We start from the raw sequence: 27,174 nt of genomic DNA on the forward strand, positions 1-27,174 counted from the left end.
AATAAAAAAAGAAACATAAAAGCAGACATCCAGTTACAAAATAAGACATTGTCTTTGAAAAGTATGACCGGAAATGCATTTTGATCAATGCATGTGAAATGAAAACGCATTGATTGTACGTTTCTGAAATGAGATCATACAATACATACAGACTGAGCAGCACGTGTTAAGAGAAAAAGCAGATGTCACTAACCCTGGGTCCCAGGCTACCAGGCTCTATACCACCACAGCACTAACCAGTTCTCGCTGATCCACTGTACAAATGCAGAACATTGCAGGAGATCTACAACCGGCTGTGTATTGTAAAGATGCTCTTCAACTGAAATATGCATGCATTTCTGCCTGGTCCACAGGTCCTTTATGTATTTTATAATGCATCTGTGCTTGAAATGAAATGCAGAATAAAAGATTCTGCACTGCTCTGTTGTGCAGTGGAAAGGCTCACCTGTACTTAAGATGCTAATACTTGGAAAAGAGCTTGTCACATGTAGCACAAGGGTTTCTGACTGCTGCCAAAGTACTCCAACAAACTGATTTTTTTAAATTTCTTGCTCGTCTTCTAAACATATCCTCCCTAATAGTGACACAGAGGACCACAAGCCCCTGAAAGGCAGCCGGACGCCGTCCAACGGGACGGTGCGTCGTGATGAGAGTGATGACAGCCTGGTGGACTATGGAGAGGGAGGGGATGGACAGTTCAATGAGGACGGGTCCTTCATCGGCCAGTACAGCGGCAAGAAAGAGAAAGACACACACGAAGGCAATGAGAGTTCAGAGGCCCCGTCACCTGTCAACGCCATGAACTCCTTTGTCTAACGAAGGGCCATGGCCTGGCTGCAATGTTTGCTACGGCCACTCATTGTCACCCTGGCAAATGTGACCATTGGGACATCTCTGTGGTGACAATTGCTCAGGTGACAGTCATTGTGGACTCCTATGTTACCATGGTGGCTGTCACTTCGGTGGTCATCGCCGTGGCTACCTTTCACCAAGACTGCTGACACGCCTTCATCTCCACACTTTCCACCTAGACCCCACTACCCCTGTCACCCTGTCACACTGTGACCTCCTCCTCTGATCAACACATTAACAGTCAAGACAAAGACACATCCCACATGACTATGGAAACAAGGCATGAGATGAGGGATGGGGTGTCTGAGAAACCAAGAGGGAAGGAGAGAGGAAGCAATACAGAAAAGCGGAAGGAATGTACCAGAAAGTTTAACACTCACACTGAGTGGTGGTGTGGCAAAGTGTGTGTGTTAGTGCCATTTGATCTCCTTAGCAAACATTTCTATACTTAACATAATCTATCCAAATATATATTTTATGAGTAAACATGACCCACAGGAAGGCAAATATGCATTTAATCAGAAACCAATTCATTCACATCTGCATGAAGAATATTGTTCATTCTATTAAGCATTTGATTATTCTCAGAGTTGCAACTCATGCCCTTTGTTGCAGAGGTGAGCTGCGTGTTTAGACTGTCTGTGATGCGCGCCTAATAGCAGCTGGTTATGCCTCCTAGTGGTTACATTTTTTCCAGTCGTCAGAAAGTGTTATATGGTGTATGACATATAGAAGAAAAATGGCAGCCTTGTCTTTGTGGGGAATGCTGTCAAAGTAGAAGCTAGCATATGTCTTTTTGAGACAAACAATTTGTACATATGTAATAGAGTAAAGACAAAGATATATGATTATTTAAGGTCAGGGATGTCCATTTGTAGTTACTGGAAACCTGGCAAAAAACACTTTGAATTCAGCATTTGGTCACTTGTTACACCAGCCAGAACTCCCACACTGAGCCACACCCTGTTATACCCTCACAGTTTCTTAAGCTGATTTTTTTGTTTGCATTTTTTTGCTTTTCTTTCCTGATCTGTTCCTTTACACAGAGCATATGCTTCTTGTTACTGAACACTAACAGAACACTAATGAAGGTGTGATTGATCAAGCGTTGATTGTCAAGTGCTTCCACCCCAAATCTCGGCCACTGTGCAAGCCTACAAGTGATCAAAGTGTCATCACTTCTTCCAGAACCAAACTATTTACCCAAAAATGTTTCCAGTATTTCCACCTATATGCCATGTATACTGACAGAGATGGAAAGAATATGTATGAAAAATGCACCGTCACAGGATTAGTGGACCCACCACTGATTGTGAACATTTTGACGCTGGTGTTACAGAACCTCTCAGCACGGTTTCTAGTGCCTTTGTGGAGAACAGTGACTTATATTCATGGAGCTACATCCTTTTTCATGTAATAACTGAGATTAGTGTAGTTTTGAGTAAAACAGGGAGCACCACACTACATGAGTCATGTAATTTTAAAAATTGTGTTAGTATGCATAGCATTGAAACTTCCATGATTCTGTTGAGGTTTTCAGATGCATTCATCTGGGCACATTAAAACTAAGGACAAATTGGATGAAGATAATCTTTGAAACAGTTTGTGAAATCTCTGTGTTTGGCTCATTGGCCTCAGACAGCCTTTTTGAGTGCTAGGGTTTATCCACAAGAGGAGAAGTATACATTTGTCCACTTCCTGACAGTGGTATGAGTTATGAGGAAGACGTTTAAGCTATAGTGTGTTATGGCCTTGTTGACAATCACATTGCCCAGCTATCATCAACTAATACAAACACTGACTAATGGAGTCATAGCGTTCACATACTGAAGGAATTTGACCAAGAGGAAGTACGTGGAATCAGATATGATGAAAAAAGTGCAGGAAACCTGAGGTCAATGCTGAAATTGGCATCATGAAAGGCATGGAAGGCTTCATGTCTCACACCTCCATTTCAGATGTTCTTCTCTCAATCCATTCACCTTAAGGAGAGACCGCTGCTTCAGCAGCATTAAACTACTGCCAACAAACTCACCAGGTAACTGCCAACAGGAAGCAGACATGCATAACTGTACGGACAACTAGAATGAGACTTACTGTTAATGGTAGCACTTAGAAGCTAAACTGATGGGGTTGGAAAACTGCATAAAGATTCTGAATGTGGAAACAAGTGGATTTATCTGTCTATGTGAATGAAAATATTGCTTGTTTCACTGCAAATGGTATACACACTGGTGACTTTGGTTTATGCATTTAACCTTATATTTGTGTATGTTGTCACGTTATGCTGTAACAAAGCATCAAGTGTGTACAGCAAGCACTCGGTGAGTTTTATATTACTGTAAATGAATGAAGCTCATGTGTGGATGTTTGGGTGCATGAGTGTGTGTGTATGTGTGTAGCACATGCATGCTATTGTGTTGAAGCGTGCGTGATGTATACTATCGCTTTCTATTTCCATGGATAACAGTTGTGTATCAAGCAGTCTACTCCTACTCTCAAAAGGAGATGATTTTTTTTCCCGAGAAGTTTAACATTTCATGTCTTAGGTTTATCATAACTTGCATCAAGTTTTTAGGTTCAATGTATCAGCTTTCAACATGTAGATATTTTTGTTGTAATTTGTAAATAAAGGCTTGAACTGAACGTGTTGAGGTCTGACATGAGAACCTGACCTCAATCAACCCTGCTGCATCATGGGTAGATGGATATTTTGGGCAAAGTGGTTGTATGGGATGACACTATTTACGGTTTTATTTGCTGTGATTTTTTTTTTTTTCTTTTTTTTTTCTTTTTTTATTTGAACTTGTCAGGTGTATTTTTTGGCTCAAATGTTTAGCCTATCAGGTATCAAAAGAGGTTTAGTTGTGAATGAGCTCTTGTGACACCTTGTTTCTGTCTGACAGTTCATGCACCTTTTCTGTATTTTTTTTATATATATCTATATATATAAAAAGCACGCACTTAAAGAGGATGTATCATTTCAAAAGCATCAGTGTATCTAATTTTGGACAACATCTCTGAATATCTGAGCGTGCTAGGAAATACTGTTGTTCCAAACTAGATGTCTCCTGAAAATGGCACCTGCTGTTTAAGACTGTGCATTAAAAAAATAGTTTGGAGCATATAGGAGGATAGCATGGACAGATAAGGTGACTAGCACATTGCAGTGTGAATAGTCTAACCTGGAAACAATGCTCTGTTGACTGGTGAACAGTAGGATATACAGTATATGATATGATATAATGACACTCTGGTTAATGTTGAAGCTACATGAGAAGCATGAAAGGCTGTCAAAATGGTTTACTCTACAATATAATATTACAAAATATTTTGTATTTTAAATTAAGTTTAAAAAATGAAATAAATGTTGGTTTCAGGATTTCAGATAACTGTTTTTCTTTGATTATGCATACATTGAAATGTGTCTGTAGCTCCATCTAGTGTATGAACATGAAAATGTTTTTTTTTTTTTTCTCCTGATAAATGACCCACAGAGATAAACCCCTAAAATTTAATCCTTCTAAGATTAACATACATCTGTGTGCGCATGCGTCGTGACTCTGACTTTAGGTTCCCATTCATTAGGAGGGCTTTACTTAAGCTTTCCATATGGTTTGATTTTAGGACATCCATAAAAACACTTTTAATATGCAAATTAAAGTCATCACAATCAAGCAGCCTTTCTTTAGATCAGCTCTTGGATAAAATGACATTGTGGTGGATCATTATCTGATCAAAGTCCTGAGAGTAGCTGATGGTGTGAGATGCTGTCATGAATAATAGATGGATGTGAAAGTCATCTATGATGCACAGCACATGGTGGGGAGTAGAATACGACTATGAAAGTAGTGCAGACGATTTTAGCCCTAACCTTGTTTTTTTCTGAATGTGTCCTGCAGCATAATGACATATTTGATAAAACGTTGGACTCTTTTAGGTGTTGTTTTGACTGAACATTCATAAGATGACCCCTGGTTTTAACCCTTTCCTGCATAGTGGTCACTACAGTGGACAGCTATTCTACTGATGTTCTCTTGTATATTCATGGATTTTGTTGTTTTAGTTCCATATCAGCCAACATGCATCATCCCATACACTGCAATTCATACCATTACTGTAACTTTGCTGTTCTTGATAAACCTGATCTGCACTAAAACGTTTGAGTGTAAATCAAATGCTTGTTATTGTTATTAGACTGCAATTTTTTAAACAAAATGTGTTTCTTTTTGCATATTATCTCCATGAAGTAATGACTAGTATTAGAGTATGTTAACATGTGAGAAAACATCAGATTAGCAGCTTTTAAAAAAAGTCTTTATTTCATAGATTTCACAAAGTATATCAGTAAGTACAAATTTCTTTGCTTCAAAAATTAAACCCATGGTGTGCAGCTGCAACTCCATGAAAAATAGGTTCATAAAAAATTTTCAATCACAATGTTTTTTTTTTTTTTTTAATGCCTAAAGAAGAATAAAAACACTCTTGTTTAACCCTTTCATGCATGAATTATGAGAACCTTAATCAATTTTTTTTTTTTTCCTGGGTGTTTTTATTCCTCTTTAGGCATGGAAAAAAAAAATGCGATTGAAATTTTTTGTGAACCCATTTTTCATAGAGTTGCAAAAATGTCCACTCAGCTTTTGAAGCAAAGAAACATGTATTTATTGATATACTGCGTGAAAACTATGAAATAAAAACATGTTTAATGCTGGTAATCTGATGTTTTTCTCACATTTTAACATACTCTAATACCACTGGTCTACCATTTTTTAAAAATGATTTGCTTCAGAGATTAAATGTGCTAAATGTTACATATTTTAATAAGATTAATTGGAAAATAAATGACAAAAGTGCCGGTTTGCTGATGTTTTCAAGGTATGTGATTAAGTGTTATCACACATATATATTGGTTTATGTACATTTATATAATAGTTTTAAAATCTTCCAGTAAATAGAACCTGTAAAGTGAATGTATTCTAATGTGCAGACAGTATTTTGAAGTAGATCTTGGTGCTCTGAGACAAATATTCCTTTTGAGTCAAACCCATTCTCTCGTTAATTCTTGAATTTCACATTTTGACCCAAAGCTGTATCTTGGAAAGTTCAGCCAACCAGCATTTTTTACTTGATTTTTCTTTATCAGTGACTCTCATGTGGTAAAATTTCATTACTTTTATTCTGGAAGCATTTTCCTTGTAGACCAGTGTACTACTTACTACTTACTTCATGGAGATAATATGAAAAACAAAAAAACAAACAAACAAAAAAGTCTAATAGCAATTAGCAATTGATTTACAGCCAAACATATTATTGCAGATCAGGTTTATCAAGAACAGCAAAGTTACAGTAATGGTATGAATTGCAGTGTATGAGATGATGCATAAGGTGCTATGGAACTAAAATAACGAAATTCATGAATATACAAGAGAACAGCTGTACAGGGTGTCCCATAAGTCTCCATACATAGGAGACATAATACATATGGTTCTAACATGTATTTCTTTATATTTCTTCTTTATAGTTCTTCAGCAGTGGAGGACACGCACTGAAATGTGTTCCTGACAAAATGGCAGTCATATAGAGCACAGGTGTCAAACATGCAGCCCAGGGTCCAGTCCGGCCCTTGGGATGAATTTGTGAAATGCAAAAATTACGCTGAAGATATTAACAATCCTTTTAGTTCAGGTTCCACATTTAGACTAAGTCAATCTCTAGTGGGAGGGACCAGTAAAATACTACCATAATAACATATAAATAATGAAAACTCCAAATTTTTCTCTTTGTAAATGTAAATATTTTCATGTATTTACACTAAAAACAAAGTATAATTTCGCAAAAAATGTAAATAACCTGGACAAATATGAACCACCTGAAATGTCTTAAGAGAAGTAAGTACAATTTCAACACTATTCTGCCTGTTATTAAATGTTTTGTGTATCTGTAGACCCGCTGTGATCTGTAAGTTATAATGTTCATGTGTAAATGATAAACTGAAGCAGAATGTTCTTGAAATTACACTTATTTTTCAGTTTGCTCATGTTATTCACATCTTTTGAAAAGATAGTTTGTAGATGTAAACCTTTTCATAATGTAAATTTACTTTTTTTGCTCTAAAACACAGAGAAAGGTTTGGAGTTGACATTATTTATATATTATTATGTTCTTATTTTACTGGTTCGGCCCACTTCAGATCAAATTTAGCTGAATGTGGCCCCTGAACTAAAATGAGTTTCACACCCCTGATATAGAGCATATTAAATAAATAAAAATGGTTTATGTCAAGAAACGTTTATTTTTCCTACAGGGTGGGGAAGCAAAATTTACAATATTTTGAGGCAGGGATTGAAAGACAGTGTATGACCAATTAGTTTATTGAAAGTCATGAGAATTTAAATCTTCAAATCATATTTTACTGCATTTGTAACGGTCTTGTTGTCTACCTCAAGTTCAATTGCCATTTTTCTCATGGATTTGTTTGGATCCTTTAGGATTTTGGATTTGAGAGCTTTAATAAAAAGCTTTGGTACGTTTTTTTGTTGGTTCCTCCGCTTCCAGACTTTCTCGTAATAGTTTTGCTCATAGTCATTCTCTTCTTTCCATTATAAACAGTCTTTATGGACACTCCAACTATTTTTGAAATCTCCTTTGGTGTGACGAATGCATTCAGTAAATCATACACTCTTTGACGTTTGCTTTCCTGATTACTCATATGGGCAAAAGTTTCTGAAAAGGTATGGATAATAGTGTTAGGTATGATTATGACATCAATATATGTTTGGTTTCAAAACAATTGACGTAGTGCCTGCTGAGAAAAAACAACTAAATGTTCATTGTAAATTTTGCTTCCCCACCCTGTATGTATGGAGACTTATGGGACACCCTGTAGAATAGCTGTCCACTGTAGTGACCACTATGCATGAAAGGGTTAAGGCTCTCATAATTCATGCATGAAAGGGTTAAAGTGATCCAGAGGTTTAAATGAAAACACAGTAAAATCACCTGATTTATTTTCAGTACAAATGCCACTTCCTACGTCTGGGATGCGCAGCTTCTTTCTGCTTGCATCTCCTCCCATCCTCCGTCTGTAATGGACCAATCACAGCCTCCGCACCGCTGCCACCCAGAGGTGCCACTCACCGCTTTCCTCCAATAGAAAAGTTTATTTGGACGGGACGCTCCGGCGGGTGGGCTGTGGGACGATGCGGTTCGGGTCCAGGTGTGCCATGCCGACAGTGTAACCCACTGAAATTTACCATTTTGCCTCAAAGGTAAGAACGACATCAGATGAAAAATGTGTGCTTGGCATAAGGGGGTTGTTTTGTGTGGAAGTGGTGAGGATAAACCGGAGGATGATGTGTAGTCTGAGTGATGATGCTGAAATGGACCGGATCAGGAGTACCGCAATGCAGAGCAGACTACTGCCGGTGCCGTGCAGGCGTCACACGGATGAAATGATGTAAGGAGCTGCGCAGATACTTTTACAGGCTGGTGGTTTATGGCACAACTGCGACAAAGTCAGGACTGGTGGAGGAAGACGTCTGTAGTGAGCCAGGACACAGTTGTGAACGTCTCTGCAGGATGGGGACAGGATGGAGACAAGGTGAAAGTGTCAAATGGGGGTCAAGGGCACAGCATGTAGTCTGCTAAAAACGGACTGCATTATTCAAAGGGCAACTCCCATGCAAATCCTGTCTGTTAATCTACTGTTAAAAGACTGTAGTTTACAGGTAATAAACACATAGATACTGAGTCTGGGTTGTTTAAAGTCTGACATGATTTAACCCTTTCATGCATGAATTATGAGAGCTTTAATTAAGTGCTTTTATTCCTCTTGGCATTAAAAAAAAAACAATGCAGTTGACATTTTTTATGAACCTATTTTTCATGGAGCTGCAAAAATATCCATTCAGCTGGACACCATGCGTTTAATTTTTTGAAGCAAAGAAACATATTTACTGATATACTGTGTGAAAACTATGAAATAAAAACATTTTTAATGCAGCTAATCTGATGTTTTCTCACATTTTAACATACACTAATACAGGTCATTACTCACTTCATGGAGATAATATGCAAAAAAGAAACCATTTTGTTTCAAAAAACAAACAAACTGTTAATTACAGTCTAATAACAAGAACAAGCACTTGATTTACTCTCAAACATGTTAGTGCAGATCAGGTTTATCAAGAACAGCAAAGTTACAGTAATGGTATGAATTGCAGTGTATGGGTTGATGCATGTTAGCTGATATGGAACTAAAACAACAAAATCCATGAATATACAAGAGAACAGCTGTAGAATACATGTCCACTGTAGTGACCACTATGCATGAAAGGGTTAACCCTTTTACTCTGGTCAAGAACCTGCTGTAAAAAGTAAGGAATGGGCTATTTTAAATGACAATATGGCATTTGATTCCCCCTACTATTGCCCTCCCTCTCATCATCCTGACTGTAAATCCTGTGAAGTAGCAGTAAGAATTACTATAATATACCTGCATCATTTATATTATAAAAAAAATAAATCAGATTGGCTGGGCTGCAGAACAGACAGAAGGAATAGGTTAACCCCTCAACTATATCTACAATATTTTGTCCTGTATTTTATATTTCAATTTTATTGTATATGTATTGTATATTTGTATATGTATTGTATATTAAATGTGTAAAAAATGAGCATAAGATCACTCAAAACAACAAATAACCCTCTGTTTTGTCAGGACACTTTGGTTTCTGATATGTTGTAGTCACAAAACCACACCAAACACGGTTATTCAGCCAGTCACTCAGACACTGGGCTTAATACATGTGCTGACCCAATTTTCTCCGGTCTGTCTAAAGAGGATCTGTGGTGGGATTACAGCCAGGGCAAATACATGAAAACACAATACGATGAATTGATCAACATCACTGGTGGATTGCTTCAACTCTTTTCTATAAACCTAAAGCTGGCTATAGTATATGAGCTGGGGGAAGCTTTTATGGCAAATCTTCCTGATTTTATAAATGGGTGTGAGATTTAGACCTGATCTGGACTGTTTTTAGTTACTGCTGTAGTCTGCAGATGTGCATGTACAGTACACTGGGTCTTCGACTCACTTTAGTCTCACTTTCCGAGGGAGACATGGCTGCTGGGGTTCATTAAAGGTGGCTGTCTGACATCTTTTCAGGACACTGCTATTTTCTGTCTTACTGCATTTATGTATGTATGTATGTGTCTGTCTGTCTGTCTGTCTGTCTGTCTGTCTATCTATCTATCTATCTATCTATCTATCTATCTATCTATCTATCTATCTATCTATCTATCTATCTATCTATCTATCTATCTATCTATCTATCTATCTATCTATCTATCTATCTATCTATCTATCTATCAGAATGACACCATAGATAAGATGGCTGAATCAATCTGCTTCCAGGTACTTGTAGAACATGTAAATTTCTGTTCTTAGATGACGGATATAGCTCTAACAGTTTACATGAACAACTTTTAACACTTCTTTTTACTTCAATAGACTTTAAATAGGTGTTAGTTTATTCAGTATTTCACAATAAACATGCAGTTCCCAGAAGCTGGCACTGCCGTTGCTCTAATTCCTCTTGATTTACTCACATCTTCATGGTCAGTGACATTCTAGGAAGATTATCAGCTGTAGCTGCTGCTTTAAGCTGACTGTTGAGGCAATTTTTAAAAACTTTGTGATATATTTTGTAACACTATAACAAACAAGAATGAAGGTATGGCAAGTTTATCCGCTAGTGAGTCTAATGCAATGTATAGGCAAGTATTCACAACCCTTGATCTTCTGTGAATAATGATGATTCGGACTAAAATAAAGATTTACAATGAGCATCTAGTATTGAAACTCTGCTTTCATGAAATATCAGATATTTCCAGTTTGATGCATGGTCATTTCCCATATGCCTGAGTTTGTCTCTGCTCACTCACTTTGTCCTGTTTGACAGTGGGGGTTGAAATACTGCAGTAGCTCACGCGGTGCTGCAGAAGTGATGTGTAAGCATGTGTGATGATGGCACAGTGGTAGCTTTCCATGTAATGCAGTGCCATGTGTTTTATAGTCAGTTCTCAAATAAAGTGTGTCTTAGTGGGCCCACATGCAGTACACACGTGTGTTTCTGCATGATACACTGTATATGTCTTTGTGTATCTTCATGCACAGACTGTTTGTAGTGCTCTGCTGAGTCATTCACATCCTGCATCATTTATATGCACTTGGAGGAATTCAGATCCTCCGGTACTCTGTTTCTGGCATGAAAAATCACACGTAGTCATCAGTCTGCTAGGATATCTGTAAGGTCGCCTAGGTGGTTACACTTTACGTTTTTGCAAGGGAAGATCATATTAAACAAAACAACAGCTTTAAACACATCTTTCTTTCTTTTGTGTCTCTCAAACAGCCCTGTGCAGTTCATGTCCTGTCATCAACTTTTTGTTCATCCCTCTCTCCATTTGCCTGTCTGACATCAGTGAGTGAGTGTGGTCACTGTCATGGCTTCCACTGCTTTCCTGCTACTGGCACTCTCCTCCTCAATCTCCTACACAGGTAAGAGGCACAGAGAAGCCTTACAATATATTTTAACACCTGCTCTCTTCAAGTGGCAATATGAAAACATGAGCACAATATAAGGTGATACTACAATGTGACAAAATTCAGGTCTAAAGTTTGCACATGTATTTCCTTTGCAGTGGCAATCCTGTTTGGTGAACCCAGAATATTCGGAGGTGAGTTCTGATCTTCAAAATTATGCAGAGATCCATAGTAAGCCTTGCTACATGTGAGTCATGATGTCTTAAGACTCTTCCAATACAATGGTGAAATAAATCTTACAATGTGATCAATTTGCCAGAGGATGCGACTGGTTATGGCCCCATCTTTGAGGAGGAGCCTATTGATGTGGTCTATACTGAGGACTCACCTGAAGGGAGAATATCAATGAACTGCAGAGTACGGGCAAATCCTCCAGCCACATACAGGTTCAAAAACAACTTCATATCACAATAGACATAATGCCATAACATTCAGTAAATGCATAAAAAAGAATGCATGTAAACAAACTGTCCCTGTCAGATGGCGCCGTGATAACTGGGAGATCAAACTGATGGAGCAGCCTGATGAACACTACAGTCTGGTGGGAGGGAATCTGGTTATCACCAACCCTAGACAGAAGAAACACGCTGGGACGTACGTCTGCGTGGCCTGGAACGTCTACGGCACCGTCATCAGCAAAGAGGCCAGAGTCAAGTTTGGATGTGAGCATGTAAACCCTTCTGGTACAGCCAGGTTTAGGGAGCAGAGCAGTAAAACTCACTTGATGTTGTTCTAAATCTAGGGATCACCTTGACCTTTGCTTTGACCTCTAGTGATCAACTATTTCTCCTCCATCTATCTATCTATCTATCTATCTATCTATCTATCTATCTATCTATCTATCTATCTATCTATCTATCTATCTATCTATCTATCTATCTATCTATCTATCTATCTATCTATCTATCTATCTATCTATCTATTTATTTATTTGACAGGGACAGTGCAGTCAAACATAGTTACAAGTTTGCAGCTGATGTGATGCATATAGAGTTTATAGCTAGTGCTAATTCTCAACTCCAGTACCACTCCAGTTGGGCTCTTCCACATTGCAGTAAAATATAAAATATACATAATTTAAAGTGATCATACCATGCATAAAAATATAATATATATATAAAACATATATACATATATACACATACATGTTGAAGTTAGCTTTGATTTGGCTAATTTTCCTGCCGACATTGATTATTTTGACTGAGGCCCAGTAGTTGAAGGAGGAGTTATTCCATTCTGTTGATTCTTTCTGGTCTGATTGACTCATAACTAAAAAAGACCCACCAGTCTGTATTTTAACTTAGATCAAAGAGACATAAAACATGAAATCACTATGTGAAGTAATGGATTTTCATTTCATAATAATGCTATTCACTATAATATTTCAAAGTTAAAATGAGACTTCAACATTGTTTGAATTTATTTTATTTTTTGCTTCTTTTTTATGTATTATTTTTTCTGTCCCATTATTTTCTGCTCATCTGCTGTGTAGATCTAGAGGAGTTTCCACAGGAGGAAAGAGACCCAGTGTATGTCAAAGAAGGGCAGGGGGCAGTCCTGCTTTGTGCCCCTCCAAAAGCCTGGCCACGTATGTACAGGTCTTCAAATCACTGACAACACAAAACATGCAGAATTGTTTTGTAGTAATGTGAAAAAATGCCATTTTACAGTTCAGAGAAAATCACAAGTGTTCCTCTTCTTTGGAGTACAACCACATGCCTCTCTTTTTTGTGTTGTTTCTTTTCCAGAGGAGGTGACTTACCGTTGGATCTACAATGAGTTCCCAGTTTTCATGTTCACAGACAATCGCCGGTTCGTCTCTCAGAAGACAGGGAACCTGTACATCTCCAAGGTGGAAGCTCAGGATGCAGGAAACTACTCATGCTTTGTTTCCAGTCCCATTATTGGAAAAAGTGTCTTTTCCAAGTTCATCCCCCTCATCCCTTTACCCCCTGAAGATGGTTAGTGGCTGATGTAACTAAACAAGGACCATGGATGTTATCTCTTCTATTGTTATCTGTTTTTGTAATGTGGAACATTTTTAATATAATACAGGTGAGGAGAGGAAGTATCCTGCAGACATCAGAGTGAAATTCCCAGACACAACGGCCATGCTGGCATCTAATATTACATTGGAGTGTTTTGCTTTGGGAAAGTAAGTTTTATTAGCCTTTGTTTGTTTGCTAAGTGTATTAAGTCAATGAAATATATTGATAATAGTGGATATGCTTTTACATAGGCACACGTTTATATACACATAATAGTTAGTATGCACTGTCTAGCAAAAAAAAAAAAGTCTCCACCAAGGTTTAACTATGCAAATGGATAATTTTATTTGTTTCATCTACAGCTACATCTGTTTTTTTTTTTTTTTTTTAACTAATGCAGTGAGGAGCTTCTCATTCCTTTAAAAAACATCAGTTTGTAGAGAGCATAAAGATTGGACTGTGTTTCAATGGACAAAGGTCATGTGGTCTGAGGAGTCCAGACTGACCCTGTTCCAGAGTGATGGATGCATCAGGGTGAGAGAGAGGTGAAAGAACTGATTACCCATTATTCCTAGTGCCTACAGTATAGGGCTGTGGGATAGTGTTATGATCTGCGGTTGAGTTTGTCCGGTCTAGGTTCAGCAATGTTTTGTATCCATAAAGAGGTCAGCTGACCCTGAATATACTGAATGACCGGTGGACTTTTTTAACCCTAATGGCACATCCATATTCCAAAGTGACAACACCGGGATCCATCAGGATGGATGGTCATGGAGTCCAGACCTGAACCCCACCAAGATTATTTGGGATACAGGATGCAGTGGTCCCACTCTCCCATCATCAATTCAAGATCTTGGCCAAAAAATAATGTTGTCTGGATGGAAATACATGTAGTGACATTTGTTGTGATATTGCATAAGCACTGTGCAGTATAAATGATGCCATGGCAAATATTGTAATCAAAGCTAAAGCGAAATACTGTCAATTTTTTGGGCCAGACAGTAGATCTAATTGTTCTTAAGTTTGTCACAACCAATAACAATATTTTAATCAATTTAACCATTTTGTGTGCATTCAGCCCCATCCCACATATCGTATGGAGGAAGGTGGATGCCACAGACCTTCCACCAAATCATGAGATCAGTGAATCAGGAGCAGTCCTTCATCTGTACAATGTCCAGTATGAAGATGTGGGAGGATATGAGTGTGAAGCCATCAACACTAAAGGAAAAGACTGGCACAAGGCCTGGCTCTATGTAGAGTGTAAGTGAACTAATTACAGTCCATTTACCATTTATCCACATAATTAAAAAGTCAAATTTATTAGACAATACTCAGGTGACATTTGTAATTATATATATTTTTCCCCATGTTGTTTGACAGCGGCCCCAGAGTGGGCAGAAACCATCAACAACACTCAGATCGACATTGGCTCAGAGCATACTATGCGTTGTGTGGCATCAGGGAAGCCTTTTCCTTTCATCCGCTGGTACAAAAATGGATACATGGTGAAAATTCATACATTCTGTTACTCACCATCAAAGTATTAGGGGGGAAATGTGGTATCACCCCCAGGTTTGTTGTGTTTTTTTTTAGAAGTTTCAGCTGTGTGTTTGGGTTATCTGTTTTATTCCATAGTATGGAAAAGGCGAGTTGAAGTTTTCTAGTCTTACCTTTGAAGATTCTGGGATGTACCAATGTATCGCTGAGAACTACTGGGGTATCAAGTACGCCAATGCTGAGCTACGAGTAATTGGTAGGCTTTCATAAAAATACACAATCTACTTGGCTTGTTTGCTATAAAAAAAGTTTAACCCATAAAGACCCAAGCATCCACTGTTGACCAAATGTATCTACTGATTTAAACTGTTTAATACCTGTTGATCCACTAATCCTATCAATACATGTAAATAATTGGTGTAAAATACAGTTTATGATCTTTTCATGGTCATCAGATATGACCCATTTGGATGTTCAGAGGCTCCGTAGTTACCGTGGAAACACCATCATCTTCTACAATATTGATTTACCAGTAAAACACATGGAGTTGGATCAATGACAGTGGATGGACACACTCGCTTTTTCATTCAGTTATTGATATCTTTGCTGGAAAATGTCCCTTTTTATTCAGTTTTTTTTGTTTTGTTTTGTTTTTTTGTTTTAATGGAATAACATTTGAATTTGCTGAGTTTTCATGAACATCTAAATTCATTCTAGGAAATTAAATATGGGAAATGCATGATTTACAGTGGAAGATACAAAATACAGAGGGTAATATTATAATAAATTATGATAAATAAAGGTTAAATAAAGAAAAGAATTAGTTTAGGAATTGCCCCAAAAGTAGCTCTGGGTCTTTATGGGTTAAGGACATAAGGGAATAATAATGTAAACATGAATTCACACTTTATTATCTTCCTCTAGCCTGCGCCCCTACATTTGAGTTTAACCCTGTGAAGCAGCAGCTGCTGGGGGCTAAAGATGGCCGTGTGGTGATTGAATGCAAACCCAGAGCAGCTCCTAGACCTCGGTTCACCTGGACTAAGGGCAAAGAACTTCTCTTTAACAACTCACGGTCAGTTCAGCTGATGAAACCTGTGAAGTAGTGGAAGAACGTTGATATTTTGTATGATATTGGACTTTTTTTGATAAGCATCTTAATACTTTCATTGTGTTCATCTGTAGTATTTCTATCATGTATGATGGGAGTCTGGAGATCCTCAATGCCACCAAAAATGATGAAGGGCTCTACACATGCTTGGCTGAGAACGACAGAGGAAAGGGCAGCAGCTCTGGCTATCTTACCATCACAGGTCAGTGCATATGTGTATTTGGTAATTTTGTTTATTCATCTGCACATTTAAAGAGTGTAATCATGTATATTATAATACAAATACAACTTGGTACCATTTAACAATATGACTACCCTTATAAACGTTTTATTAATGCATCCATAAATCTGAATAAAGGAAAATACAGAGATTATTGCTTGTGATCACTTAATACTACTGTTGTCAAAGGATTTAAGTTTTTAATCCGATTAATCACAGGGTTGCTGTGGATTAATTTTGATTAATCACGATGGAATATCATTCATTTTTAATCTACAGTATATTAATCTTGTTTCATTTTGCATGAGAAAACAGATTCAAGAAATAAGGAAATATATATATATATGCACTTAACATGTTTATTAAACACCAACAGTTTCAACAAAACAACTGTAAACAACTGTTCCATCTTGTTTTTTTTTAATCCTCATATTTCCATCCAGAGGGCCAACATGCTGTTTAGTGTCTTCCATCTTTATGGGTTGGTTCTGCTGCCTGTCACTACTGGATCAACTGCCCATTTGTTCATGCGTGACGTTAACTGTACTTGGACAAACTGCCTGAAATGCGTTGGCAGAGATGTTCAGAGTCATTCCGCACTGCAGATGGGATAATTGTGTAAAAATTTGTAATTAGATTAATCATGATGATGGATTAATCTGCGTTAACATGTTAATTTTGACAGCCCTAGTTTATACACTTTATGAATCATCCAAAATGCTGTTATATCACATTAGAAAAAGAGCAACTAGACCTGTTGCTTGTCAAATTGTGTGCCTACATTTACCTTTACTTTTAATCCTCAAATCTTGTTGGTTTGTAACTTCCTTCTTCATCAGCCAGCTCCCTCTGAAGTTTATTAATAAGAAATGTAAAATGTACACACCATTGGCAATATTGCTTTTTACAGTTTACAATATGGTTCCCCTTTTCTAATGAGTTTCTGTCATTTATATTTGGCAAACTGACAGATAAAGAGACACAATAAAAGATAATATTAAAAAATGATGGGAGAAAGAATTGAACACACTTATATCATATAAACAATGGGACAATATGTGTGAGTCCGCTAGTTCAACCTCTACTTCAAACTACTGAGAGAATTTAGTTGGCAAAATTTAATACGGTTCTTTATAATGCCAAAACAACAGTTTTGTAGAAACTTAAATGCTTCTACATGCAGGAGGGGTTGCGGAGATGCAGAGGCAAACCACACCCACATTTTTTGGTCCTGTTTGAAAATTAGAACTTTTTAGAAAGATGTTGGAATAAAACTAGAACAGATTTTGGGTTTTAAATTACAGCAACCCACTTTGTTACTATTGTTAGGAAATCCTCCTGATGATTTGACAATAAGTGAATAAAACTTAGTAAAAATCTTTGGTGCTGCAGCAAAAAAAATCAATCACTCATAAATGGCTTCAACTTGATCCACTGATGCTAGAGGACTGGTTGAAAATTGTTGCTGAAACTCACAAAATGGAGACATTAACATTCATGCTGAGGCTGCAAGATGAACTTTACATAATAAGATGGGGCAAATGGATTAGTTTCTTTAAATATAATTACTGTGTGGTTTGTCTCATAGTCCTGTAAAATGCTTTATAAACTGCTGCTTTAAAAATTAATTAGGTAACTTGATTGCTATTTCAGAACTGTAACCGAAATTTTTCATTACTACAAGACTGTGGCTATTATCTGTTGCCAATTGTTTTCTGTTCTGTTCTGTGTGACAAAATGATAAGTAATTAATAAAGACTAAGTGTCAAAAAAAGAGACACAATAAAGTAAGATAAGCCACAGAACAGATAAAAAGGGCAACAGTAACTTGATCTTGCTGAATAGTGAGCCAGGGTCGATGATTTCTAACTTAATTTCTAAAACACTAAAAAACTAGAAAAGCACTCGGAGAGCGCAGACCTCCACCAAGGCAGATCAGTGCCCCCCCATCACCACCAAAATTTTATAATTTGTTCCTTGTGCCAGTATCAACATTTCCTGAAAATTTCATCCAAATCTGTCCATAACTTTTTGAGTTCTCTTGCTAACAGACAAACCCAGAGGAAAACATAACCTCCGCCGTTTCACTTGGCGGAGGTAAATATTTGTATATCTTTTTGGCAAAGTTTTATTGTAAAGTGGTACCAAAACTTTCCTCAGTGTCTGTGTGATTTATTTATACTCTATATAGTTGCAACAAAGTCAGAACAGCAGACCATTGTACCAATCATGGTTCTTTTTTTCCCCCAGAGGCAACCAGCTTGACAGTGGCCCCTGAGGACACTGAGGTGAAGGTTGGTGATGAGGTGATTCTTAAATGCTCTGCTTCATACGACCCCATGCTGGACATCACATTTATCTGGGCTATAGACTTCAGGGTCATCAACTTCGACACAGAATGGCGACATTATGAGCGTGTCATGGTAGGATGGTGGCTCATTTATTCTTACAGCGTCATGTTTCCCCTTCTTTTCCTGACCATATCTCCTTGTTTTGTCCCGTGTTCATTAGAGTGAAGATGGCAGTGGTGACCTGAGAATAAAGAATGTTCAGATCTGGCATGAGGGTCGCTATACCTGCACTGCTCAGACGGTGGTGGACAATGATACAGCCTATGCTGATCTGAAAGTTGTAGGTCAGTCCCAGCTTGTGCTTCTTGACATAATATACAGTACAGTTTTTAGACGGTTGTAATGAGCACAAAATCTATTTCTATTCCCAGTTTGGTATCTATCTATCTATCTATCTATCTATCTATCTATCTATCTATCTATCTATCTATCTGTCTATCTGTCTATCTGTCTGTCTGTCTGTCTGTCTGTCTGTCTGTCTATAACAAGAACTAGAAAAGCACTTGGAGAGTGCACACCTCCGCCAGGGCAGATCAGTAACCCCCCCCTCTCTCCGATCACCACCAAAATGTAATAATTTGTTCCGTGTGCCGTTTCACTTGGCGGAGGTAATAATAATAATGGATTAGATTTATATAGTGCTTTTCTATGAGCGCATACTCAAAGCGCATACAGTGGATCCATTATTCATTCATTCTCACATTCACACTCTGGTGCTGGTAAACTAAATGTATCCACAAATGTATCCTGCCTTCGGCCCCTCCGACCACCACCAAATATTCATACTCATTCATACACCAGTGTGATCTCTGGGATATCTATAATAATAATAATAATAATAATAATAATAATAGTAATAATAATAATAATAATAATTATGATGGATTAGATTTCTATAGTGCTTTTCTACGATCTATCTATTTTGTGTTTTTTCCTGGAATACAACAAACTTTAATCATTCTTGTTCCTTGTGCCAGTATCAAAATTTCCTGAAAATTTCATCACCCGCCCCCCCCATCCCCACCAAAATTTAATTATTTGTTCCTTGTGCCAGTATCAACATTTCCTGAAACTTTCATCAAAATCCGTCCAGAACTTTTTGAGTTATCTAAACAGACAAACCCTGATGAAAACATGACCTCCACCATTTCTTGGCGGAGGTAAAAATAGAGGGGAACGTTGTACATGGCATAAAAAACTCACAAAAAATATAAATAACATGACTTCTACAGGAAACAGTATATAGTGTGATCTCTGTTCCCATGACATAAAGTAGCCCAACAATAAGAAACATTGGACATGTGTTGAATGAAACCTGTAGTAAAACACCAGCTGATTTGTTCAGTAAATCTCATAATGTCTGCACAGAAAAATTCAAGACATGTGAAGTATGATCAAAGAAAGTAAAGAAAAGGAAGGTGACACTAAATACTGGATACTTTGGCATTAAAAAACAAGAAATTCAGAAAAAGACAGACTGTTGTATATTTCAGTTGTATCTTGTTACAGAGACGGTGAAATGTCTATGTGCATTATAATATATCATGGTACTCTTGCTAAATCAACAAACCTACTTGTGGTGTAAAACTTTTACACAGTACAACTATCTAATCCAAAGCAAATGAGCAAAGCTTTCTGCTGAAGTCATGATCCAAGCAGTTTTCTATCTGTGTTACAAACCTCTCCACCCTACACACCAGGTGTTCCCGGGCCCCCTGGTGTCCTCAGGATCGAAGAGATTGGGGACACATGGGTGAAGTTGTTATGGAGTAAGGGAGCGGAACATAACAGCCCCATTCTGTACTATACTGTACAGACCAGACACTTCTGGGCTTTGAATGAAGATGACTGGAGAAATGCCAGCACCTGTGAGTACAGCTGACAGCCAGAAGGGGGCAAAACCTCCCCACAGCTGCAATACTAAAGTAACACATGATGAAATACATGCAATATCATCCTGAGACCCAGCAATTTAAAGACCCAAACATCCACCTGCGACCAAAAGGATTTACTGATCTAAAATGTTAATTACCTGTAGATCCACTAGTCCTATCAATAACTGTAAATAATTGGCGTAAAATACAGTTATTCATCTTTTCATGGTCATCAGATATGACTCATTTGGATGTTCAGAGGCTTCATAGTGGACATGGAAACACTGTCATCTTCTACAACATTGATTCACTAGTAAGACCCATGGAGTTTGATAAATGACAGTGGATGGGCACACTTTTTTTTATGTTAAGCTGATGATGTATTCTGCTGAAGAAGATACCTTTTCTTCATTTTTGTCTGTTTTTGATATGATAACCCTCAACTTTTAATCTGAGCTTTAATGAAGATGTACATGATCAGTGAATTAAATATGGGAAAATCCAATTTATATACCTAAAAATCCAAAATACAGAGCATAATATTAGAGTAAATGGTGATAAATCACTTAAGAAAGGTTAAAATATAGAGGAAAAAATCATTTGGGAGCTACCACAATAGTAGCACTGGGTCTATATGGATAAAAAATAAATAAATAAATAAAATAGATGTCCACTGCTAAGGGCATTCCATTAAAAAAATGTATCTGAAAAAACTGTTGCCATCAAAGCAATTATTTCAAGTAAAAAAAAAAAAAAAAGCCAAGACTTTTATTTTCCTGGGTTTCAGGAGGATAATCTAGGTGCATTCTTAAATAAAAATAAACCATAAAAACCCACATACTCTTTAACAATTCTGAAAGATTTTTACATTAGAAGACTCAAAAAAACTAACAAAAAAACCCAGCTAACACAATTGTTTCTTTTTCCAGCACCTACGTTTCTTGATGGGAATGCGGAGAGGGCAGATGTGACAGATCTGTACCCTTGGATGGAGTATCAGTTTAGGATCATCGCTACCAACGAGTATGGCTCTGGAGAGGCCAGTATACCTTCCCTCAAGATCAAAACATGGGATGCACGTAAGTACAGAAAATAAGTAAAGAAAATACTGTTTTTTGGTAGTTGGATGCTTCTATGAAACTGGGTTTTGGTATCTGGCACTTTGCCAGCTTTTTAGACCCACAAATTAAAGACAAATTTAGACATATTTCCCCCCAGGATGTACCTAATGATGACCTCAGATAAATGCAAAAAAAATTATACTCTTGCTCTGACCCATCCCAAAATTAATGAATTTTTAATAAAATACTGGGGCCAAAAATAGGATCCAAATTGGGACAGAAAAAACTACCTAGGTGTCAGTGCATTTTATCTGGAAACATGGCTGTAAATGGTCTTATATACAGCTATAAATAAAGACACTGTGTTAAATTTGATGATCCTAGTGGTTTTTCTAATCCAGACACATGGGTTTTTCATCAGTCTCAGTCTCATTCCAGGTTTCTATGTAACCCATTTTGTCCACTGGTGTTACATGCAGAATCTGCCCATTTAAACACAGATAAATTGTGAGTGATTTTGCAACAGCGGTCATTTTTGTGAAACACTCTGCTTTGCATAATTACTTTGATTTCCAAAATGCATCTGTGAGAGAATAAAAAGATATTCAAAAAAATAGTAGCGTGTAATTTTTGTGTCCTTTTTACCGTGTTTATGCAGATTTTTGCATAAAAATAATATAAAAAAATGTTTTATCTGAAAAATAGTTTGTCTTTTATCTTAGTAAATATTCATTTTTAAATAGACACAAAGTGCTTCCAAACTTGCTTCATAACATTAGTCTACATCTGGTTTGAATATTTAGCTCCGCTGTCCTGTTTTTAGGGACCAGTTTCATAGAAGCACCCAGTTGTACAGAAAATTGGAGGACAATATCTACTCTTATCTTTTTCCACAGCTCCAGTGGTATCTCCCACTGATGTGGCAGGATATGGAGGTAGAAATGGAGAAATTGTCATCTCATGGACAGTAGGTGTCCTTCATATATCCTGTTTTTCAAACTATAACATGTATTTACTGATGATGCTGATGTTCACAGAATATTACATTCTCTTTTGACATCATATGACAATTACATACCCAACCCAAACATTCAGCTTTCTTCACTTCTCTTCATTCTTGACCCTTAGCCTGTAGAGCCATGGCACTTCTATGGCAAGAAATTTGGCTACATTGTGGCCTTCAAGCCTCACGATGCCTATGACTGGTGGTATGAGACCATCTCAGATCCAGAGACAAGGCGATACGTTCACAGAGACTCTTATTTTGTTATCACTGAGGAAGATTTTCAGGTTAGAGAGTTTCAGGTGAAGATAAAGTCATTTAATGTAAAAGGAGATGGGCCTTACAGCCTCACCAAGGTCATCTACTACCCACGAGATGGTGAGGATTCTCTTATTTACATTTTCTTTTCAGAAAAATAATAAAAGTGAATTCAGTTCAAATAGTGTTGATTCACTTTTAATGGTGGTGACATTTTCTTTTCTTTTCTTTTCTTTCCTTTTCCATTTCTCTTCCATCTCCAGTACCAACAGATCCTCCAACAGACGTCTATGCCCGGCCAGTGTCCTCCACAGAAGCTCTGGTTTGGTGGTTGCCAGTGATAGACACTGGTACAGGCCTGCAGCAGTACATTGAAGGATACCAGGTGCAGAACTGATCAAAACGTATGCTTTAATTTTTAAGGGCAGATGTAATTTTTGTGAAATGTGAATTTGATACATCCTGCTTTTTGGTTATCAGGTGAAATACTGGAGGAAGTACGATGACCCAGAACCAGGAGCCAATCGCATATTTGTTCCAGCATCAGTCAACCAGACCAGGCTAGAGAACATGCTGCCAGACTCTCACTACCTCATTGAGGTCCGTGCCTTCAATGGAGCTGGCCTTGGACCCCCTGGTGAACACTGTGAGATGTTCACCAAGAGACCACGTAAGACCAATATATGTCTTATGGGTAACACATGCTGCCAGCAGAGTGAGGAATATGATAATCCATCAGATGTGGGGGGGTTTTATGACTTGCATTTTGTATTTATTTTTTCCAAACATATTACATCATCACACATCAAATACTAACATTAGAGCATTGGTAACCAGAAGGGGTCTTCATCTTGATATAGTGGCTTTTTATCCAGCACACATCAACTTTGAGTATCCATGTATATAATATATACAGGGTGGGGAAGCAAAATTTACAATGAACATTTAGTTGTTTTTTCTCAGCAGGCACTACGTCAATTGTTTTGAAACCAAACATATATTGATGTCATAATCATACCTAACACTATTATCCATACCTTTTCAGAAACTTTTGCCCATATGAGTAATCAGGAAAGCAAACGTCAAAGAGTGTGTGATTTGCTGAATGCACTCGTCACACCAAAGGAGATTTCAAAAATAGTTGGAGTGTCCATAAAGACTGTTTATAATGGAAAGAAGAGAATGACTATGAGCAAAACTGGAAGATACTATTAAAGAATGGGAGAAGTTGTCACCCGAATATTTGAGGAACACTTGCGCAAGTTTCAGGAAGCGTGTGAAGGCAGTTATTGAGAAAGGAGGAGGACACATAGAATAAAAACATTTTCTATGATGTAAATTTTCTTGTGGCAAATAAATTCTCATGACTTTCAATAAACGAATTGGTCATACACTGTCTTTCAATCCCTGCCTCAAAATATTGTAAATTTTGCTTCCCCACCCTGTACATACACCATAAATGTCTACACAGAGGTGTCTAATCATAATATACACACAGAAAAAATTATTAGACCATCAAAAGTCATCAAAAACACTAGTTATACAATCATGTACTAACTCCTGTGTGTATCATGCAACTAAAACAGACAGAAAAGAAAACATGGAATGCCTAAAAGCACTGTTTTTGTCAGTACAATGCCATAGATATTGATGGAAGAACTGAAGGGATTTTGGTTATTATCAAGAAAACATGGAAAATGGATAGATATCAACTGGTAAATTAAACTCTTATGAGCTATTTTTGTTGTTATCACTATATTTGTCCAAACAAATGTACCTTTAGTTGTGCCAGGCATTAAAATGAACAAGAAATTGAAGAAAACAAGGGGTGGTCTAATAATTTTTTCCACAACTGTACATACATACACTATGTGATCATTGTCTTTTCAGTGTGAATCCTCTTAGCCTTTAGTCATTGAAATGTAAAGATTCCAGGTATTTGCTCCATTTCAAAATATATTTTTCTGTCTTGTCCTGCACCCTATATGAAGATGTGGGTCTTAATAAAAAAATATTTTCCCATATTCAGCACCACCTGACCCTCCCAGAATGTGGCGCTATATTTCCTGGACTGGAAAGTGGCTGTACGTGTGGTGGGATCACATCCAATATGACTGGTTCGGCAACATTTCCTTCCCACTGTATTACAAGGTAAGGTACATGTCATTAAAAAAAACACAATTTCAGCTAATACAGGATAAACTAATCAATGCTACCCTCATCTCTGTTTTTTGTTTGCTAGGTTATGTTCAGAAAGACGGGGTACATCTATGGGAAAGTCTACATCACCGGCTGGCACTTCATGGACTTCCCCATGCCTCAGGTCGGAGACTATGAACTGATGGTGCGTGGCCGTTATGAAGGCGGAGATGGCCCAGTCAGGAAGATTAGTATAAAGGGTAAGCAAGAAATGACTAAATGATTCATGAAATTTGTTATCTCTTTGTTCCTTTGTTTTATTTTGTTTTTTCTTGCCCCTCCAGGTAAAGCATGCATGGCCACACCTGCGCTGAGCTTCCTGTCTATGGTGCTGCTGGCACTGTACATTTTGGGGTTGGAAATATAAACCTGCCACAGAAGACATGTACTGTAAATACAAAAACTCTGGGAAGTTAATGTGTTGAACTAATCAGAGATTCAGTTTTCACTCTCAACACTATAAATTGGTCCATCAACACATGCACAAGATCTGACATTACGCCTATGTTGTCTGTCGCCTCTATATCACTGAAGTTGATCAGTGCAATATAACCGTATTTAAATTATCCCATACTTTTTGGACATTTTTTCCATCTAAAAGAACCACATAGCGGTGCTTCAGAACTGTAAAGTGTGTACAGTTACTGCAACACTGGCTTTATTTGTACTGTATTTCACCTCCAGTCTAACATCCCTCCACTCCTAATTTATCTCTTAACTCAGTCGGACAGTCCTTCAACCATATGTACAACACTCCTGATATCAAACAAATATCTTCACTGAAGTCATCTTCAAGCTGTAAATGCACTACCACCTATTCAGTCATCTGTTAAAGTTTAAATAAGCTGAACAAACAGGACCAAGCTAGAACTTAGTAGATCTACCATTAGCTCTAGAGTGGAGAAATGTAAACCATAATGAGAACTCAGATGGTTAAATATCAAAAGTTACACAGTCATTGTATAAGATTTGCAATGAGTCAAGGAAGAAGCATGAATGAGCTGAAAAAGGAACAGGATGTCATTTATGTTTTTGTTGAAATTGTTGCTTTTCTCCAGTTTCACAGACAGAAAACAAATCTTTTCCTTTTACATCATCAATAAACTGCCATGTGGTTTGAGTTTCCACTTGCATCCTTAAAAAGAACCATGGGAAGATCATTTTTAGTTAAAGCTTTACCAGTGAAAGCTATTTCACTTTGTCATTTGGGGTCAGTGATGATATTTGATGGTGACGATGTTGCGCCGCATACGAATTACCTGTGAGACCAGGATCGGACAGAAACTGCTTTAAACTACTTGTATGCTAATTTCCTTTGTTCTGTTAAACTGCAAAGCAATTAAAGAGATTACAACCAAAAACAACCATGTTCCTTCTTTATTGCGTCTTTGAGTTTTGGAGTTTTCTGGATTAGCCAATTGTGTGAATTTCCCTCCTCCAGTGATATTCCACTAACCATCAATTTTATACAACACTAATGTTCAAATAAATATTAAAAATTAATGAATGCATTTAAAAACAAGTGGTGCCAGGCACAACAAACCCCCGCCCCTCGCACATATTGCAGCCTATTTTCGCATCAGTCTGGCTAATGTCATCATGTCTATGCACATGAATTGCCTCTATATATGTGCCAAGATTGAAGTAAATTGAAACAAAATTGCCCATTATAAGTGAAAGGAGAAAAAAAAAGATTTTGAAAAGTCATAGAAAATTTGAACTTTGACCTGCTTTTCCCAACATGTAATCACATCTATTCTGGTTCACTGGCAATCTAAAAACTCAATGTGGTATGAATTCAACCAGTAGTTTTGCTGCTAGAGTGTTAACAAACAAATCCAACCAAAACCAATATTCCTTACTTCTCCTTCAGGGGGCGGGGTAATAAAAAGTCTAGTGACAGAACCAAAAAATTTTGTGACAAATCATATTAATCTTCATCTCTTCTCAGTAAAGAAATTTTGTTGTAATGTGCAATTTTATTCAACAGATGGCACTATATGTCCACAGTCTATATATCACTTCAATTATACACAAAATGATCCACTCCATATAAACAAATTATTTTGTATAGCTGTTTCTGTTAACTGCCTTCTTAAAATTGGATAATAGTTAGAGTCCTTATGTTGTTAGAATGTTTTTGTT

At 37.3% G+C, this 27,174-nt stretch overlaps 2 protein-coding genes across 7 annotated transcripts in view; both read left to right on the forward strand.

The window, feature by feature from the left end:
- nrcama (neuronal cell adhesion molecule a) overlaps positions 1 to 4,239 on the forward strand; it is a 68,768-nt gene extending 64,529 nt beyond the window's left edge. For 3 of the 4 annotated variants that reach the window (XM_030148950.1, XM_030148954.1, XM_030148951.1), the window contains one exon: positions 582 to 4,239. In XM_030148950.1, the coding sequence (XP_030004810.1) occupies positions 582 to 816 (235 nt within the window). In that variant the 3' untranslated portion in view covers positions 817 to 4,239. The remainder of the gene's footprint in view (positions 1 to 581) is intronic. The other variant, XM_030148952.1, reaches the window with a different exon arrangement.
- A 3,754-nt stretch (positions 4,240 to 7,993) lies between these two features.
- Positions 7,994 to 26,390, forward strand: cntn1b (contactin 1b). Of its 3 annotated transcripts, none has more exons than XM_030149573.1 (24): positions 7,994 to 8,123; positions 11,274 to 11,419; positions 11,563 to 11,598; positions 11,724 to 11,850; positions 11,945 to 12,126; positions 12,957 to 13,052; positions 13,213 to 13,425; positions 13,520 to 13,619; positions 14,531 to 14,715; positions 14,836 to 14,960; positions 15,091 to 15,208; positions 15,877 to 16,027; positions 16,138 to 16,265; positions 18,534 to 18,706; positions 18,795 to 18,918; positions 20,335 to 20,502; positions 21,438 to 21,587; positions 22,466 to 22,536; positions 22,698 to 22,950; positions 23,094 to 23,215; positions 23,311 to 23,500; positions 24,860 to 24,981; positions 25,073 to 25,229; positions 25,314 to 26,390. In XM_030149573.1, exons 2-24 carry the CDS (start codon positions 11,365 to 11,367, stop codon positions 25,394 to 25,396), a joined length of 3,129 nt encoding a protein of 1,042 aa, XP_030005433.1. In that variant the 5' UTR covers positions 7,994 to 8,123; positions 11,274 to 11,364; the 3' UTR covers positions 25,397 to 26,390. The 3 variants fall into 3 exon arrangements, with proteins under 3 accessions (XP_030005433.1, XP_030005435.1, XP_030005434.1); XM_030149575.1 differs by having other exon boundaries at positions 11,274 to 11,409; positions 11,553 to 11,598; XM_030149574.1 differs by lacking the exon at positions 7,994 to 8,123 and adding an exon at positions 8,290 to 8,311.
- The last annotated feature ends 784 nt before the right edge of the window (positions 26,391 to 27,174 follow it).

Source organism: Sphaeramia orbicularis, chromosome 12 (genome assembly GCF_902148855.1).
Source record: "Sphaeramia orbicularis chromosome 12, fSphaOr1.1, whole genome shotgun sequence".
NCBI classification, from domain to species: domain Eukaryota; kingdom Metazoa; phylum Chordata; class Actinopteri; order Kurtiformes; family Apogonidae; genus Sphaeramia; species Sphaeramia orbicularis.